Genomic DNA, 18992 nt, shown 5'->3' with positions numbered 1-18992 from the left:
AATAAAATTTAATTATTATAAAATACTCATTATTTTCCAAAGTCACAGGGAGCCACAACAAAAGGATGAAAGAGCCACAAGTGGCTCCGGAGCCATGGGTTGCCGACCCCTGACTTAGAGGGTGGGGGGCCTGGTCGTCGCTGCTCCTTGCTTTATTGCAGTGGTTCGGGGTGGGGGTCGGGGCCTCCGGTGCCCGGTAGGGGGCGGTGGGGGCTCCGTTGGTCGGGGGGTCGGGTCCGGTGCCTGGGTGGGGCGGGCTGGGGCGCTGCGCGGTCTTCTGGGCTTGGGTGTGGGGGTGTGTGTGGGGGGGTGGGGGTGGGGGGTGGAGTGGTGGTCTGGCTTGGCCGGGGGGTGGTGTCCTGTGGGGGGGGGGCTTTTCTGGGAGGGGGGGCACTATTAGTACGGGACCTTGAGGGGTTGACGGGTCGGGGTCTCCGCTGAGGCAATCGGCGGTTGCCCCGGCCGGTTGGCCGAAGGCCTGACCAGAGCTCTCCCAGGGCCAGCACCTGGGGGTGGGGGCCTGGACTTGCTCCGGGGGGGATGGGGGGGGGGGGGGGGCTTTCTCTGACTCCTTTCTCTCTGTGTGGGGTGGGTGGTGCTGGGCCTGGGGTGTCGGCGCCTCCAGGGATGGGAGCCCTGGGCTGAGGGGACCTGGCCCTTATGCTGGGGGGGGCTGGGGGAGAGCTGTTTGACCACCGGGGAACAGTCTGCCAGCTGTCCCCAATTTACCCCCTTCCTCATATAATCTCATATTAGGGTGAGGGGGTGGGGGGTTTAGCCTGCGATGCACCTTTGGGGGGTGGAGCTACTTGGCAGTGGTCCCCCTCCCATGGTTGCCGTATGGAATGGGCCCCCCCTCTCTCGGTTTTATTTGCACCTTAGACATTTAGGGCCCCTTGGTGGGGAGGGTGAGGGGACATCACTGTGAGTAATCAGGAGATGTCCCCTCAGTGCCCTACCTGCCAATTTTAACTGCACCCCCTTAGTACACACACCCTTTACTCCTCAAAATATACATTCAAACATAAACACACACACACACACACCCTCACAAACACACACACGCACACGCATTTTGCAAGGAAGGTGGGACATAGGACCATCTGTCCCCTACCCCATCCCTGGTGGCAACGGCGGCCATGTACCCTGGGTGCCAGTTTCCTGGGCCCGGCGGTGCTCTCTCCACGCAGGGAGGGGGTTCACATTACACCTGAGCCGGGGGTGTCCGTATCCCTGTGGGGCGGGTTCTGGCCTTTGTCCCTGAGTGCTGGGCCCCACCAAATATCCAACTGTGGCCGAGCCCGGTCGGGCCATGTTTACAACACCCCTCGTGGGCCCCCCTTATCCCCGGGGTGCCCCCCTCCTGGGTGGGGACGGCTTGCCCCTGCCTTGCTCCTTCCTGGACCAACCGTGGGCCGGGTGGGTGGCTGCCTGGAGTGCGGAGCGGGTCTCCTTTGGGGGGTCCTGGCTTGTACCTGGGGTTGGGGCAAGGGGATGTCCAGAACTCCTGGGTGGTGATGGGGTGCTCGTCTGGGGCTGTGGACCCCCTTCTCGGGTGGGCCCTGCGTTGGGCCCTCCCGGCACGGTGGGGGGGGGCTGCTCTCCTGGTTGGGCTGGGGCGGCACTCTCTTTCCCCCGTGCCTGCCTGCTCTCTGGCTCTGGGGGCCTCGCGGCGGCCCTGCTGGCCCTGGCTTGGGTGGCGGATGTGATCGCCCGGGGGGCTTGCTGCCATGTGGCGTTGGGGGGTTCTGGCTGCCCCTGCGGCGGGGGTATTGTTGTGCGGATGGTTGGGCACTCTCCCTCCTTCTTTTCACATTCCATCATCCATTTTAGAAGAACATAAACACTCACCTGAGCACAGGTGTTAGCTCACCTTTGCACTAATAGTTTGTGTGATTGAATAAAATATCTCACACTAGTTGGTTTGAAGGCCAACACCAAGGATTTTCAGATATGATCAAAATTAATAAAGTTTGGCCTCGATTTCAAAAGGGGTTTATTCAGACATACCTCTGGTTTGTCTGAAGATTAATAACCCCTGTTGTTAAAGTAAAATATGTCCAACACAAGAGGCCCTCAGTTCTTGTCTGTCTGCCCAGCTGTTGGACAGGACAAGTTAAAAAAAATAATAATAATAATTTCAAACTTTTCAATAGTTCATTTGATCAAAGTCAGCTTCCTCATGTGAGCTGAAAAACCAAACAATCATCACTCATTTCATCCACCGATGGTTCCTCTCAACCCAACATCTTTGTGGTTTGATAGTAATCATTCAGTTTATGGAAGACTGAGTCAGAGGAGTGTTGGAAAATTTGTCTTTCCATCTAAAGACCAGTCAGTTCTCAAAAAGTATTTTAGCAATTCCCTATTTCAAACTGTTTCAAACATTTCATATCTAGAGTAGAGTGATGACGCGTGTCTTACTTTAATTCTGTTTCAGGGGGTACCAAAACATTTCTAGCCTCAAAATGCTGTAGCTGGATTTCCATTTAACAGCTTAAGTCCTGTGTTCTTATTGCAGTTATTGGTATTTGTAATTCGGTGAGTTTATATTTTTATATGTTTTCTTACTGTAGTTTCAATGGTAAACAGACGTTTCAGAAACTGGATTGTCAGTCTGCTTCCTGTTCTCTCATTGCAACAGTTACTAACCTTCCTGTTTTTCCTCCTACAGATGTTCCTGGTTGGTCCCTTTCCTGATCTCTCAGAGTCCAACTAGTCACAGCAGACACCCCCCAGTTAGTTCAGTTCGACTAATTGTTTCTCCCTTATCTTGTTTCCTGATGGAGATGCCACCGCTACAGTTTCTGTATCTCGTTGGTATGGGATTTCAGATTATTTGCTCTGCAGTAATCATGTGGACTCAGACTGAAGCCTGAACTCAGATTGTTGTTAGAACTGTAATGGTGTGGGAGTTTTGATCAAGCAGCAGTGAAGATGAAGCAGCAGGAGTCGAGGTGTTGCGACCCCGCCGCCGCCGAACACAAAATCCCCCGGCGGCCGCATCGCAAATGAACACAGTTCATAATTACAACGCAGTATTCTTTATTGACAAATAACAGTAACAACTAACTATCTAACTAATGAGCTAACTACATAGGTGTGGTAGAATGAGTGTGTTTGTGTGTGTCAGCACGCTGTGTGTGTAGGAGGAAGGAGTGCGTGCCGCACGAGAGTGAGTGAGAGCGTGCACAAGAGTTGGGGATGTGCATGCGTTCATGTTTGGTGTTACGGAGTTAAGGAGAACAGTAATAAAAGGTTTCCCCCAGAACAACAGTGACTGACTCTTTATCAAACCGCTATGGAGTAGAGCTGTGACGGTGAGGGATTTTGATCACTGTGGTGATGAAGCAGCAAGAGTCGCGGTGTCGGGACTCTTGCGACCCCCCCCCCCCCCCCCCCCCAACACAAAATGCTTGGCCGCGTTGCGCACTCAAGAACGCATGCCGCTTGTAATGGAAATGAATACAATGGAAATTCCCTCAGAAATTTGAAGTCTGAACACAGGACTCGCAGAAAAAGTAAATTATTAGCAAAGATGAATGTGTTTAATATAGTTCAAATAATGCAGCGTAGGCAGAACTTCAACAAAAAAAAAAGAGGAACGTGCGGTGATCAGTCATCACCGCGGTGATCATTTAGGTGATGCGGTTATCGTCACACCCCTAATTGTAGCCCATAATCAGGGCAGCCTGAATTCAGTCTGTAGCCTGTTTTGATTTGAATTTTGATTTGAAATGGTTTATTTCAAGCAATTAAGTAGAAATAATACACCAAAGCAATATAATCATCAGTTGTACATTCATAAAGTAACTAATCAAATGTATGATAATTAGACATATTAAAAAATATTGCTTGAAAGGGAGAGGAAGGAAGCAAATTTATATAATCCCACCCCGTTATACTATAACCATTTTATTACATGATTTATCAATATCCGGTTCCCAGTTTTTATCAGACAGAATTAAAAATCATAAGGTATCGATAAAGCACATGACAAAGATGAATTACTTAAAATATTATGTAAAAAATAACTATTTTAGAAATCAACATGACAAATGCAAATCAGTCATCTAAAATATATGCAGATTAAGTTACTTATAAAAGTCATTCATATGATTAAAACATAATGCTATGTCAGTAAAATGGACCCAACACTGTTTCAGGAATTTTCATAGCAAAATTTCATCAAGTATCAAAAGTTAAAAACATGTGCAAAATTATGCTACATTAGGAAAGATTTTTGAATCAATTTATGAATTTTTTGGAGCAAGTGAAGTAATATAATTAAACATTGATCAATTTAACCATTTTCAATAAGTGATTAATCATTTGTTTTTCTTTTTTATATTTTTTTTTTCTTTTTTTTAATATATTAAAGTAATGCTGTAAGGGAAAAAATAAAAGGGTCCATTATCTGTCGATTGTCCAAGGTTGGCATTTCTTCTTCTGCTGAATAACAGCTGGTCTTCTGGGTTCAAAAACAAGTTAATAGTTCTCTTCCATGTTATGTCTGCAGACATTAGATTCAGGTCCATATCCTTCTTCAGCTGTTATCAGCTGCTGTGAAAGTTGAGGTCAAGTTGTCTGCATGTCAGAGCTCTGCTGTTTTTCAGGTGACGTCAGACGATGGAGAAAGTGATGAATCCAGGTGTCATATTTCTTGAAATTATTTGGCTCTTTGATTTATTACTGCATGTTGTTTCAGGCAACCGTAATCAAGCACTTTTCAAAATCCTTCATGGTGTTCACAACCAAAACCTTGGCCCGGTCCGGTGGACCGAGTGGTTTGATGTAAATCCTGCAGCCTTTAACCCAAGTGTTCTCGATCTGCTTCTGCTTCCTGAGAAGCCTCGCATGTTTGGAGATTTCAGCATTCCTTTTGGTCAGATGGTCGTTCAGATAAACAGCAGATCCTCTGAGATTTTTACGTTGATTCATCAGAGCTAGCTTGTGTTTTTGATTCACAAACCTGATGAGGATCGCTGGTTTATCCGTCTCCTTTCTCCTGGGGAGCAGGTGGCAGGTCTCAATGGTGTTGAGATCCAGGGAAATCCCTTTAGATGTGAGAAATGAATGTATTTGCTATTCCAGAGACTCTGCACCGCTCGCCGGTTCACTGCTAGCTACGCTAGCGCTAGCATTAGCAGTGCTTGCTCCTGCTGTCAGTTTCGCTCGAGGCTTGATTGGTACTCCAGTGAGAATGACATTATTCATCCTTATTTTCTGTTCCACATCGTCCAGTCTTTTCTCCAGAATGTCGACCCGGTTTTCTCGTTGCTCGTTTTGAGCCCGAAATCTTCGGAACTCTTCCATCATTTCCAAAAGTGGCGTTAGCTTAGCCGACACCTGATCAATAAAGCTTTTCATCGTAGCTTGAATACCATCAAGAGTCTTTTTGAGGTCTTCGTATTCCTGGGTTTTCTTAGGGGCCATGGTCAGCTCTCTTTTTTGGAGAAAATCAACTTTTTAAGTAATTTGAAGATAGTTGTATCCGCAGAGAGACACGCCACGCGGCCTGCCCGTAACCCGGAACCAGAAGAATATGGTTACCTGCTGACTCCAAACTCAACGTTCTAGAAAAAAAAACATATAAAAACTTAAATAAAATGCTACTCAAGCCTTTTTAGATATATTTGGAAGAGGCTTACTTAGACTCCACTTATTACCCCCAAAACTCTGCCCACTGTTCTTTTTTTAAAAGTGACCTTCCAGCCTCATTTTAAATCTATAACCAAATTAGACAGCCTAACAAATGCTGCCAAGACAAATATTGATGCCATTAAATCAGGGTGCACTGCCTGGCCAAAAATAAGTCACAACAGCATTTTCTTGGAAAGCCTTTAGCTTGTGTGTGTGCATTCACTGTGGCATCATCTTAGTAAGCTCATGCAATGTCACCACATTTATTTCCATCCAGAAATGCATTAATGTTCATCAAGAACATGCAGCGATTGATGGGAGGGTCTATTTAAAGCTTTGCAACATCATATCCCCAACATCCAACCTGGGGCGACTTCTTGAGTTTCAGCGCTGTGAAACTGTCCTTTCATGACTATTTAGCTCTTCGTTTCATTGTTGTCAACAAAAAATAGTGTAAAACTAAACTACAATAGAAGGATACGACTATTTTTCTATAATGGGTTCATGCGTTAAATAAAAAAATTTATGTACAGTTTCACTGCCCTGAGTTATAACGATTTATATCCTTTAAGCAAAAACTATGAGTGTTTGTGGTAATCGTCCCCTCAGATCTGTAAAAGAATTTAGTTTCTCTCTACAGTATGCATTAATGTTTGAGTAGAAACACATTAAAAGGCTTTACAGCACAAAGTTTAAAGTCACGAAACAGAACCTCAGACATGGTTGACGGATCTGCTGCTGAAAAGCAAAGAGCTCTTGCTTCAGAAGTCAAGAGTAGATGGTGGGTCAGTGTTGGCAGTAAAAATTTTGAAACTAGTTCCAGAAAGTCTCTGAAGCCGTAATGCAACACCACATCAATATACTACCACCACTGTGTTTGACTGCCGGTATGAATTTTAGTTAGCCACAGGCTGATCCAGATGAAGACCTTCCAGAAAGGTTCAGTTTTGTCTCAACAACACACACACTATTTTAAGGAATAATTTATGATGTTTTTTTTTGGGTCATTATTCAGAAAATGCGGCTCTAGTTTATTTTGTCAACCAGTAAACAGTTTTCCAAAAAGCTCCTCACTGCATCACTTTTAGTTCTGTACTGCAGCTTCCTTAAAGCACCTGGGCTGAAGTGCTGCCATATTAATGATGTCTGCCTAATAGTTCTAAATAAAGTACCCTCTACACATATGGTCCTAAAGAGGGTACACAAGAATGCAGGTGGGACCAGAGACAGACAACTCTCAAAACGGGTACCTTTTAGGTGCTCCAGCACAGGTGCCACAAGAAAGGTTTTTACGCTTGCAAGCTCACAGCACCAGAAGTGTTATGAAATGTTCAAATGCAGCAAAATAAAGATTGCCTGATCCAAATAAGATCTTCAAAAAAACAAGCTGATTGTCAGAGCAAATCATTTTGACCTTTGCCAATGCTGACACGCTGCAAAAATACAGAATCTCTCCCAGAGAAAAGATCTCCAGGATGAAGACTCTAGCCGCCCACCAGACCTGCTCAACACCACATGTGTGAAAAACACCTTCATAAAGAAGAGTCATTAAAACATTCAAACACAAAACCAGCATCGTTGCCTTTGCACCAAATCTTATTCCTGCACCTGTTCATTTAGAATGTCAGTGTTCTCTCCGTTTCCCTGAGAACATCGCCTCCTGCTGCAGGCTTCTGAAATGGGAAAACTACCAGAACAACAACAGAGTTCAACACACAATCACATACTTTACCGGCTCCTACACAGAAAAGCATTGATAGATAGTCTCAGCGGAGCTGAAAAACATGTTTTTCACTGCAACTGTCATATGTAAACTGTCATAGGTAAAAATTGAGAATAATAAAAAGGATGTCAGTATGTCATCAAGGAACCCAACCCACAGAAAATGAATATTTCTGTTAAAACTATTTTACTTTCTTAAAATAACAACAAATCCTGAATTATTCTGTAACTCAACCTCAATTGTACACAAAAATAGAAAAGTAAGGTTTTAGCTGCATTTTCAAAAAAAACATCAGAACTGTCAAAACAACTATGACATTTTTTTCTACCCCATCCATTATATTGCATTATCCTAATTCAAACGTATCAACTCTACAGACCAGTCTTTCTGTATTACTAACAAAGCATAAACACATAAACACATCAGCCCCCAGCTGATAACCTAGTCTGGCACCAGCTTCTAGAGGCGGGCGGAGTGTGGCGAACACTCCTGAAGCTACATTTTACTCAGCGGCTATAACCCTGCAGCCTATGCAGATTCTCCCAGTTCAGCACACCATCAGTCTGCCATTCTCCATGCTAATGAAGAGTGCTTTTATCAGAACATCTCTGCACTCAGACCAGGCTGAAGTGAAGTGCTGCATTAGAGAACACTGATGCTGGCAGGCGTCTGTCAAAGTTAGAAGCTCTCACTGGAGCTGAGTTTATGCGTTTGCGCTTTTTGATGGACCTTCTGCTGTTCTTCGAGGCCGGACCCTCTCTGTTATTTCCTTTTGTTTTCAGTGTTTTGTCCTTGTCACATCTTCACCTGCTTTCTTTTGATTGTCATCCTGTCTTCAGAATAGTCCGTTCTTGTCTTTTAGTTATCTGGTTTTCTGTTTTTTTTATCAACCCCTTTTGTTTTGCTAAGTAAAGTTTCTGCCGCCAACTCGTCCTCCTGCATTTTGGATCTTAAAACTCCATTCCCTGACATTCTTGGGGGTTGATGCTTGTTTTAACTTTCAGCTTTAAAATCCCATTCTAATCATCTTTTGATCTGTTGTAAAAATGTTCCCAGTGGTCTTTTCATGATTACACTATTTATAGCCGGGGCTGAAAGTAAGCCAGTACAGTCCGGTACTGCGTGTGGGTATAAAACCAGGCGGAGGTACGCCGCACCGACTGGAAGATCAGCTGTGTGGCCGCTCTTTGCTGCTTTAACACACGTACAAAAGCAGCTGAAAAACAATACGTTATTCATTTCTGAACACTATTGTGATTGATAGTTCAAGATAAAACCTAATGCAATGGCAAAGGTGAAACATGCAGCAAAGAAATCAATTTAAAAAAAAAGTTATTAAAAAAAAAGAACAATGCAGGGAAGATTGTTCAAGAGGAAGACTGCAAGCGAGGATGAAGATGTGCAAGCTAAAATTAAAAGAGAAGAAAATCAGAAAGGAGGTGCATTCTCTGCATTTATCAAGTTCTTTAGTACAATAATCAATTAAAATAATTTTTTCCACAAAGTCCCATCTACATTTTTATGTACAGTCAAGATTTATTCTCAAATGCATTTATTTATATTAGTGGTGAAATGATTCTCTTGAACAGTTCATTATTTGTGGTTGCCAACATGGTTCATAGTGGATTTTGGTTCATTTTCAAAGATCAGATTCTCTGACCTAAAATTGATTCAGTACATCTTTAACCAAAACTTCCACCAGTGTGACTTGGGGAGAAATACAGTGAAGCTTCCAGATTCCTTGGATTTCATTCAAGATTATCAAGTGTAAATTAGTCACATGTCTTTGCTAAATTCAAAGTGTTTCCACACATTGGACCTGAATGATAGGCTGATCCGTTTTTGATGACATCACATGTGTGTCTGCTGTGATGGTACTTAGTTGTTTTTACGTTATAGTAAAATAAACCTACGGTGCCTCAATCCACATGGTATTTTCCAATATCAATTATGATTGATTTATTTCATTGTGAAATGATTTCATAATGGTATTGTTTGATTTGACTCAATTAACAACTTGCATCAGATATATCAATTTGGTTGAATAAATCGATTCTTTGACCAATCATTACACCCCAATATGCATTTATTGTTATTAAAAAAATGTAAGTTGACGTAATTTGTCAAAGTACATAAACAAAAATCTACTTTCACCCCTGTTTTTACCCAAAATCAAAAATCACGTGTGGATTTCTAGGACATAGTTTCTGCAGAGCAGCAGGAGTTCATCAGACATTCACCTCTGAGTCGTGGATGGGACTCATCATCATCCATTTGTATACTCTCCCACTAGCTTACAGACCCTCGCGACCCCAACCCAACAGGGGAGCTGTCCAGCCATTCAGATGTACACAGATCTGATAGTCTGCACGTGGATGCATCAAAATGACGCTTGTGGCCTATCGACTGTAGCACTTACGTCACAACTACAAGTTTTTTCGTCTTCACAACTATTTCAAAAAAGAAATACTCAGAAATGCATTTTTAAGCATAATTTTCTTTATATATGCTCTCTAGCATCAGAAAAAAGCTACAAGAACGAGATAAAACACCTGAACATTGTAGTGGGTCTTCAATTTGTGTTCATTCCAGTTCATTTTAGCCAAATTCTTCTGCACTTTGTTAGGTTTTACAGCACTTTGGTCTACTTTAGTTTGTATGAAGAAATGTCGATCGTTGCCTCTTTCCTTCATGTAAAGGGGCGGGGTAATTACTGTTGTTTTACTTTCATTGCAACATTTAATCTATGAGCCACCTCACATTTAACCCCTCACATCAAACATCATCATTGCCTGTTCTTTGTCTCTGTGAAAACGTCTGCAGAACCTTGTCCATGATCAGTGTGACCCAGATGGCCCTGATTGGCAACTGACCTGGGGCCTCATTTATAAACGTTGCGTACGCACAAAAGAAGGCGTACGCCACTCGCAATAATTGATATTTATAAAAAGCAAACTTGACGGGAAAATGTGCGGTCCTTCACGCAAGCTCTGACCCAGGCGTACGCACAAAAACGGGTGAAATGAGAAACGTCGACACCGTCGGCAGATGGAAGAAACACGTGAAAGTGACAATGACAATACTGCCTCTCATAAATAACATGAAGACTTCACAAAGCAAGTCTTACAATTAACAGCCTACACGAACACCCGTTTGATCGATCAGCAGTCAAACAAACAAAAAAATCAAATGAAAATTACAACAGAAATTCAAATGAACACTTATTTGCAAAAAGAAAAGTGAAATATGTTCTGCAATGCAATTCATCCTCATAAATAATGTAGTTAACAGAACGAAATAATGTACAAAACTGATATTCTCATCAATGTGTCCGTCTGGCGGAGCAGATATAGGTGCAATTAGACGGACGGACGGACGGACGGACAGACAGACAGATAGATATATTAATTGTCCACTGGGGAAAGTTGTTTTCATAGTAAAACATTTCTTCATAAGCTACGGAATTATGGTATTCATGCATATGCCTTTAGTTTGTTTTATTTTTGATAAAACAATGTATGGCGTATATCTCAACCATTCAGAAAGCAACAGGAAATTACATTTGCGCTGATCAATTTCCCATTTCCACGTGGATTATTACCGACATCTGCAGCTTGTCAGATGCAATTAAATGGATGGAAATAAAATGCCCCATCACAATGCATAATGACGCACAATGGCTGATCTTGCACTCTTAGAAGATGTGGCAAATGGAAGAATTCAGAGTGAACGCATCTTTAGACAGCAAGAAGACTTGCTGGCAAACGAGGACGAGTGGCTTATTGAGCCGGTTCTGACTTCCTCGAGCCGTCCTGTTGGACCTCTGCTGGCTTTTGGGGGGGTGTCACCCGGTGCATCTGGCGCGTCGGTGTTCCACCTGCGCCTCAGTCACCACTCCACTTAAAAGGGATTCCCCAATTATTGCCGCCAGTCTCTCATCAAGAGGGGTCAGCTCCGGTGTCCCCTTTCCCCCACCCGTGGCAGAGACACTCTGGCGATGGAGCGCTAGATGTTTTTTTGCCTCGACTTTGATGTCCGACCATTTCTTTTTTATTTCGGCCACGGTCCGAGGTTGTGAGGCTACAGCATTTACGGCGTCTGCCACCGTTTGCCACTCAAGTGCCTTTTTGGCATTAGTAATGCCCACACTGTGCCCTCCAAACAACATTTTTCTCCTCTTTTCCACCTCACCAACGATAACTTCTACTTCCTGTAATTTCGTTGTACATGTACAATGACAAATAAAGATATTTCAAGTTACGTTTTTTTGATTTCCTCTCTGTGTTTGCCATGATTTCTTAATCAATGAATATTAACTTGTGGGCGTTTCACGGACTATTTATGGGCAACTATGGGCGTGTCATGAAGCCGCAAAAGCTGTGCTACATTTAGAATTGATTGTGATTTATTAAGGGAAAAAGCCCTAGGATGTGCGTGCGCACGGTTTTAGAAATCCGAATATTTCTGTGCGTACGCACGTCCTATGTTTCATCCGTACACCACTTCTGACGCAAATCCTACGCAAAATTTTATAAATGAGGCCCCTGATCTGATTTCTGCATCGACACCAGTAGTTGGGCTGAGTGAACTGCACGCATGGCCATAATGCAAACACAAATAGTTCCTTAAAGTAGGACGCAGAGTGTCAATGGGCCTGATGCTCAGCTCCTTCTAGACTCAAATCACTGTGTTGCAGGATGAATAAATTAGAAAGCAATCAATGAGCTGCTTTCCACTCATGTCTGAGAAGAGGAAAATCTTTTGTCCTGTAAACACATCGACTTCCTCCAAAGGAGGATCAGAAGAAAATGAATTTCCCTGCAGCTTTTTTCTTGCCTGAACCCTGTCATCCATTTTCTGCTCTGACATTCTCACTCCAGTTTCAGGAAAGTTCTGCATTGTCACTGAAGTGAAGCTGCAACAAGCTGCCACTCACTGTCAGAGAGACAAGCGAAGTTCTGCAGCTGTGAGCTACAAACACATGCAAACGAGGGCAGATCATCCTCCTTAGCTCCTCGTTTGGCAGGAACAAGTCAGGCAGAGACAAAGCACCCTGCAGCCACAAAGCCTCCAGCTGATGCTTCCTACAGGAATAAAACTTTTTTTCATCTGCTGTGAAGAAAAAACCTTTTCTGACTTTTGTGCAGATCAGGGAGGTTGCCTGATTCTGTAACATAAAACTGTGAAATGCTGTGGAAAAGAAAGTAAAGAAGATCACACAACTGAAGATCCAACATCTGCATCAATCAGCCTTTGATAACCCTCAATTCATATTATGATGATGTTTGCCGCCTGCAGCCTCTTTTCTCTCTGTCAGAGTTGAGATGAAGAGAGGAGCTGCAGGAGCAAAGGAGGAGATGGAGCAGCTGTTTGACTCCGGAGGGAAACATCTGCCTGTCTGCTGCAACTTCAACAAAACAGGTGAGCACAGGTGTGGGAATCGCTTATTGTGCTCCTCCCGCACATCTGCGTGACTGATGCTGCTTTCCAGACTCACAAACAACGGCGCGCGCGCACTATGCTGACCTTTGATGTGTTCGTTCACGACGCTCTCCAGCCGGTCCAGCCTCTGGATAATCCTCAGGGTCTCTCCTTTGCTGTCCTCCTCCAACTTTCGGCCCGCCTTTTCCCCGCCGCCGCTCTCCGCCACTTTCGGACTGTTGGCCACATAGTTGGTGATCCAGCCGACGTAAAGGAGACATAAGATGTTGGTCATGCCGCTCAAGATCACGCACGTCGACACCAAAGTTTTAGTTCTCCTAGTGCACAGCATCGCTGCATCCTTCCGCGGGCTGCTCCAGCCCGTCGCCTGCGGAGGATGGAGACGCGGACGCGCGGTCAGCCTACTCCTGCGCTCTGTGCTCCTTGTGGGGGATCCCCGCGTCCGCCGTGATGACAGATCCTGACTCCGGAGTCCCGCGGAGCAGCTGGGGAGTCAGCTGAGCTCAGCCGCTGCAAAAAGAGGGGAAACGCACGGTACCTACCCGCCCCCGCTGCACTCCTGCAGACCAATGAGGGAGCAGAGGGCGGGGTTTGATGACTCCAGCTGGAGGGGGTGGGAGGGGCGTGGATGCATGACAGCACACGGAGGATGGAGCAGATTATCACCAGGAGACAAAAGTGAGGAAACCACTTAAAACCTAACTGGTGGAGATGATGGAGAGCGCATGCACATCTGTCAGAGAGTGTGTTGGAAACAAACTTGGATGATTTCATCTAAAGGTGTGAAAACTTTATTCTATTAATAATCTGCTGTTTAATAGGCTGCATTTCATCACGGGAGGAATGCTCCTAGATCAGTTTTAGCTGCTTTGAATGCAGCAACCTTCAATGAAGCAAAGGTAAATGCTTAGTTAGCTGAGTAACTTTAATACTTTAGAATTAAACCATGGGCTGAAAACTCCCAAAAATCAATAAATGTGTAAAAAAGAAAAACCTGAGACTTTTTTGTCAAAAAATATCACTAAATAAAAGTTTAAATGAGTGAAAACTTATCTGTGAAATATTTAGCTAAAGTGTGAAAGAGTTGAAGAAATGAAGGAGCCAAAAGTCTGCTGAATGACTCAAAGGCTGAAGGATCTTTATAGCTGAAAGTTTACTGAAGATTTTAGTTCCGGAAGAGTGTAGGGTAGTAACCTCCTGTCCTGAAGGAGATGAACGTTTAATATCAAAGGCTGACAGCATTATAGAGCGTTAAGAAGCAGAAAACCATATAAAACACCAGGAATCACAAAAAGAAAAAACCCAAAAGAATTACCTGAACAAAACTGCCACACATATTTTGTACATCACTGACAGACAGCAGCAACTATATAAAAAAAAAAACACTTGTGAGGAACGAGAAAACTGTTTGAAATGACAATGATCTACACTTACAGATCAGTGGGTCCAAACTTTTTAAAGTTTTAAACGTCTGTATCAACGTCAGGCTCAACACTTTTTACTCACTTTTTTGGTCCGGTGGAGGCGTGCACAGGGCGGTTACTGGCAAGAAGACAGCTAAGGTACACTCATAAGTGTTTGTGACATATACCAGAAAAACCATGAGAAGCAATGAACATCTCGTTAAAAATGGTTTTGATGAGTCTGAATGAATCCGACCACATTTCAGTGAGTCTCATCATTGTGGTGGCATTGTTTTAATGGAATTTGTAAGGAACTACAAGGTAGCTTTTAGGATGGCGTCACAGTAGCACTCAGCGCATAACGAGACACAAAAACGCCTGTAGAAGCATTTTCAGGTAAGTTTAACTAAACGTTTACTAAAGGGCAACCGATGTTTTATATTTGTCGGCTGCTCGTTTGTTGCTACATTCCTACTCTGTTTACGTCAGCCCTTTTGGTTCAGTTGTTCCGCTCCGATTGTATTCAGACAGAGGAATCTCTGAGCGAACCGAGGCTCAGTCCAATTGGAAACAAACCAAGACCACCTCCAAAGATGGGTCAGAGAGCGGTTCCTGTTCCCGGACCAGGATGGGTGGATTCAGACTGAAAATTTGTTCCGGATTATTGGAGGACACAAACTCTCGTTCACTTTAACCGAACCAAATGTGTCCAGTCTGACTGCACCCTAAGACCCTTTTTTTAATCTTTGTTGTTTCTGGACGCAGATTAATTTTTAATATTAGTGAGAAACATCAAAAGTAGAACAAACGAAGCTAAATGTTTGGAAGAATTCGTGTGCCTCTGAAACAAAAGCTACTGTAAATGTAACATTTTTAAATAACAAATCTGAAACCCATGTGGAAGTTGTCGGGAACTAATGGTGTACACTGTAAAAAAAATTAGTTTTTACGGTAAAACGCCGGCAGCTGTGGTTGCCAGAAAAGTACCGTAAAAATTACGGTAAACATTTTTTCATTTTTACGGTAAGAATGTAATTTTGTTGTTGATTTCACGATTAAAAAACTGTCATCCACTCAATATTTCACATCAGAAAAAAAAGTTTTTACTTGCAAACAAATCAATATTTCACCCTAAAATTAACACATAAAATTGTATTTACTAAAGCATAAAAATCTGTGGTTTTGTCAGTAAAAAGTTGTAAAAAATAACAGTGTTTGACTGTTTTAAGCATTATGGAAAATTTCCGTTAAAATAACAGTACGATTATGTATTTTTTCAAAAGAATGAGTGTACTAATTAAAATTTTTTATCAGTGAACTGATTAACAGGAACTTTAAGTCAAAATAACAATTTAAAACAGTTTTATAGTTTACTAGGTTTTCCTGTCGTGGTTTTACGTTTTTTTACTGTTAAATATACCGATTTTATTTTTGAAATTTGGGTCTTATCCTAAAATTCAGGAGACCAGGCATGGTGACAGAACCTAAAACATTTAATGTGTGCATTTGTTATTTTTTTTTTGCTGCATAGAAACGCTGCTCTGTTGCACAGGCAAAACAAAACAACCTGTTTGGTGGAGCAGTGGCGGGACAGTGACCCCAGTGCTGCTGCCATCTTCTGGTGAAATGTCTTCTTTTGGAAAAAATTTGTTTTGTACTCCAGCAGTGCTGCTTGTCACTTATTCAAGATTTTCTTCAGAGGCTGCCTGGTGGTGAAATGGTTAACACTCTTGCCTCAGGTCCTGGTTCAAATCGCAGCCGGGTTCTGTATGGAGTCTGCATGTTCTCCTCAAGCATATGTAGTTTTTTTCCCCTCTGGTTTTCTTCCCACAGTCCAAAAATATCCTTCATGTGTTCATTGGGATCTCTAAATTACCCCTAAGTGTGAGTGTGTGTGTGAATGAGTGGCTCCAGCAACCTGCGACCTTGAAAGGATTTCAGCAGGTTCCGAAAATGGATGGATTTTTCGGAGGAGCAGGTAGTTGGCCGGCGCCTGATCTAGATCTTCCTGAAATCTGACTCCCTGTGGAAAAATCCTGTCAGCTACATGAAATGAAAGCTATAAAAGCAGAGACAGTGGAGAGGCAGGAATCAGCAGGAGGAAGTCATTAGAATGCGTGGGACAGAATATTGTGATACTGCTGGTAGATTGTCACGGCCCTGGGTCGTGTCGGTGTGTTTCTGGTGCCTGCCCTTTTTATCCTCCTCCTGTACAGGTGCAGGTGTTTGGAAAACAGAGAACGGCGATCAAAGATCCGCTGTTGGAGCTCTTGGTATGACTCTTTCTTGTGGCTTTTTGCCATCCCATGATCTGCTGCTTCAGCTCTGCAGCTTCTCTACTCCCCTGCATCACTCATCTGTTTGGCCTCTGTTTGTTTGCTCCATTTACAAACGTACATTCCTAAACACACATGCAACACAACATCTTCACACTTTGTGTTAGTTTGTTATTCTTTATATTAAAGTACTTCGAGCGCTAAAACTGGCTTCGTCTCTCCTCTTATTTGTTACGGTCCAGAGCCAATCGTAACATCTATATAATATAGTACAGTTTGATTTGTGGATTGGTTATGTGTCAGTATGCTCACCACGTTTTCCAGATACGTGTACATTTTCTCAGTCCTGTCAATCTTGTACTTTGTTTTAGTCTATAAACCCTTACAGTGGTAAAAGAAAAAATCACAAACACGACTCTCCCATTATGTGTTTGAGGGAATTTAAGCTCTAAATATATATTACCAGGATGAACATACACTTGATGACAATAGATTGTCATTTAGATAACAGAGATCCTTCTTAACCATTGTGCTATCTTAGATGACCCCACCCTTACATTGACGTGTTCTCTACCATGACAAAGGTGGATAAAGGTGGAAAGATTTCATGTAATCCATGGACACCAGCGAAGATCACAAATCATCGAAGAAAAAAGGTTCAGAGCACTGTCTAGTGGGTCTAGCTGACCTAACTCCCAACGTTAAAGTGCCTAGGGTAGCACAATAGTTAGACAATCTCATGACCACAGTTTTCGTTTTTTGCTATTTTTAACTCTGTGCCAATAGAACAGACTTATCCTAGTAAACAGAAAAATATAAGCAGAAATTTTCTTTAAAAGTAAAAATATTTCCTTTACCTTCTTCCATCAACATTCAAACAGACCTCTTTCGTTTTGTCCTGTAGCCACAGAGAAACATTTCTTGGTGAGCTTCATCGTCCCATGCAGCTGGAATCAGTGTGAGCCCCTGAACTGTACTGGATCTCTAGCAGCTTCTTCATCAGCTGTGAAGCTCAAAGCTGGCTTATCAAAGGGCCACAGATAGAAAGTGTCAGGAGAAGCTGCAGGCAGAAAACACAAAACATCAAACTGAAAACTAAGACGTCACTGGGGTCCGTTGGGCCCTTCTTAGAGGGCTTCCTACCATTGTTGGGGTTCATTCGTGGTTCAAGTTTGAACCAGCTCTCGTGGTCATCAAGGCATCCGTCTGTGTTTTGGGCTGGAGGAAACTACCTATATCTGCCTTCCAGTGTGACATCTTTGGTAACGTTTCCCTCAAAAGTAAATTTCAGAGAAAACTGACCTTTGGAAACCATGAGAAAAGTCATCTGCATCAGATCCTGAAGACATGAACCCTCTGTCATCTACAGTAAGACTATCAGTGTGTAGATTCTACGAGCATCCTACAGGCACTCACGTATCACATGTAGCATTTGCGCAGTCAGTAAGGAGCCACCTTACTAAGGACTCGAATGTGGCATAAGGACACTGTATGACAGCATCACCCATACATCATAAGTGCGTGTAACTTAGATTATCCATACGAATACTTCACCATACACTTACCACGCGCACAGCAATGGTACATTCCATTTTCTTGCTATCCCTAAAGGTGCCCAAAAGAGCCTCAAGGAACTGCAAGACACCAGCGTTCACCTTAAGATCTGGCCACTCCTCTACTGTATGATAAACCCAAAAACTTGCTGAACCCATACAAGTCCATCTGATTAGCATTAAAATCTGATTAGCTTTAAAAAAACCTGGAATTTCTATTAAAAAAAAAAAAAAAAAACAGTCCACATCGCTGCAGGCGGATCAACCTCACAAATAAACGCAGGATTCATGAATTTCCCTTTTGAATAAATTTCCCAACTTTTTTGTTTTTTAGCACACAAAGTAACATTTAATAAACTGTCAATCATTCAACAATGAAGATAGTAGATACTGTTGCTTACTTTCAAAAGATTCCTTCTCTAGTTTCTTTCTGCACGTTTTCCACTTGCTTTCTTTTTTTGTAGTTTTTACAGATTCTGGTTCCTTCTACAAACCCAACTCATTCATATAAACTGCATCATTCACATGTAATTTCTATACATATGTGAAGCTGATTGTCTAAGCATTTCACACATTTGAACTCATAATGAAAAAAAGGTTTAAACAAATCTGCAAATTAAACTGGCAAAAAAATTCCATTTGTGTAGAATTTAGTCTCGGTGAAAGGTTTCCTCTATAATAAGTCAATGTGAGCAAAAATCACTTGTTAGGAGTTTTAGCATGTTTTGGACACTGTAATCAACTCAAGAATTTTTATCAGAAATACTTTGATGTTTTAAAAAAGGACAGAGGGGCAAAGTTGTTTTTATGTTTTTCCTTTATGGCAGCTGACGCCACAACATGTGTATCTCACACCTATACAGATAAACCCACAGACTAAAAACAGAATCCAAAACTCACCAATCAAGTCATGCTCTCAGAAATTCACCCGCCGTGGCAAAGACATTAATAA

At 42.7% G+C, this 18992-nt stretch overlaps 1 protein-coding gene across 2 annotated transcripts in view; it reads right to left on the bottom strand.

The window, feature by feature from the left end:
- The window catches only part of LOC101163132 (polypeptide N-acetylgalactosaminyltransferase 18), a 262834-nt gene extending 249488 nt beyond the window's left edge, over positions 1–13346 (bottom strand). The window contains exon 1 of one of the 2 annotated variants that reach the window (XM_023955408.1): positions 12893–13346. In XM_023955408.1, coding sequence (XP_023811176.1) covers positions 12893–13139 — 247 coding nt within the window. In that variant the 5' untranslated portion in view covers positions 13140–13346. The remainder of the gene's footprint in view (positions 1–12892) is intronic. The other variant, XM_023955406.1, reaches the window with a different exon arrangement.
- Between the last annotated feature and the right edge of the window lie 5646 nt (positions 13347–18992).

This window comes from Oryzias latipes, chromosome 6 (genome assembly GCF_002234675.1).
Source record: "Oryzias latipes chromosome 6, ASM223467v1".
Classification (NCBI taxonomy): Eukaryota; Metazoa; Chordata; class Actinopteri; order Beloniformes; family Adrianichthyidae; genus Oryzias; species Oryzias latipes.
Note: the sequence above shows the minus strand (reverse complement) of the source record. Positions and strands in the feature narration are given on the sequence as shown.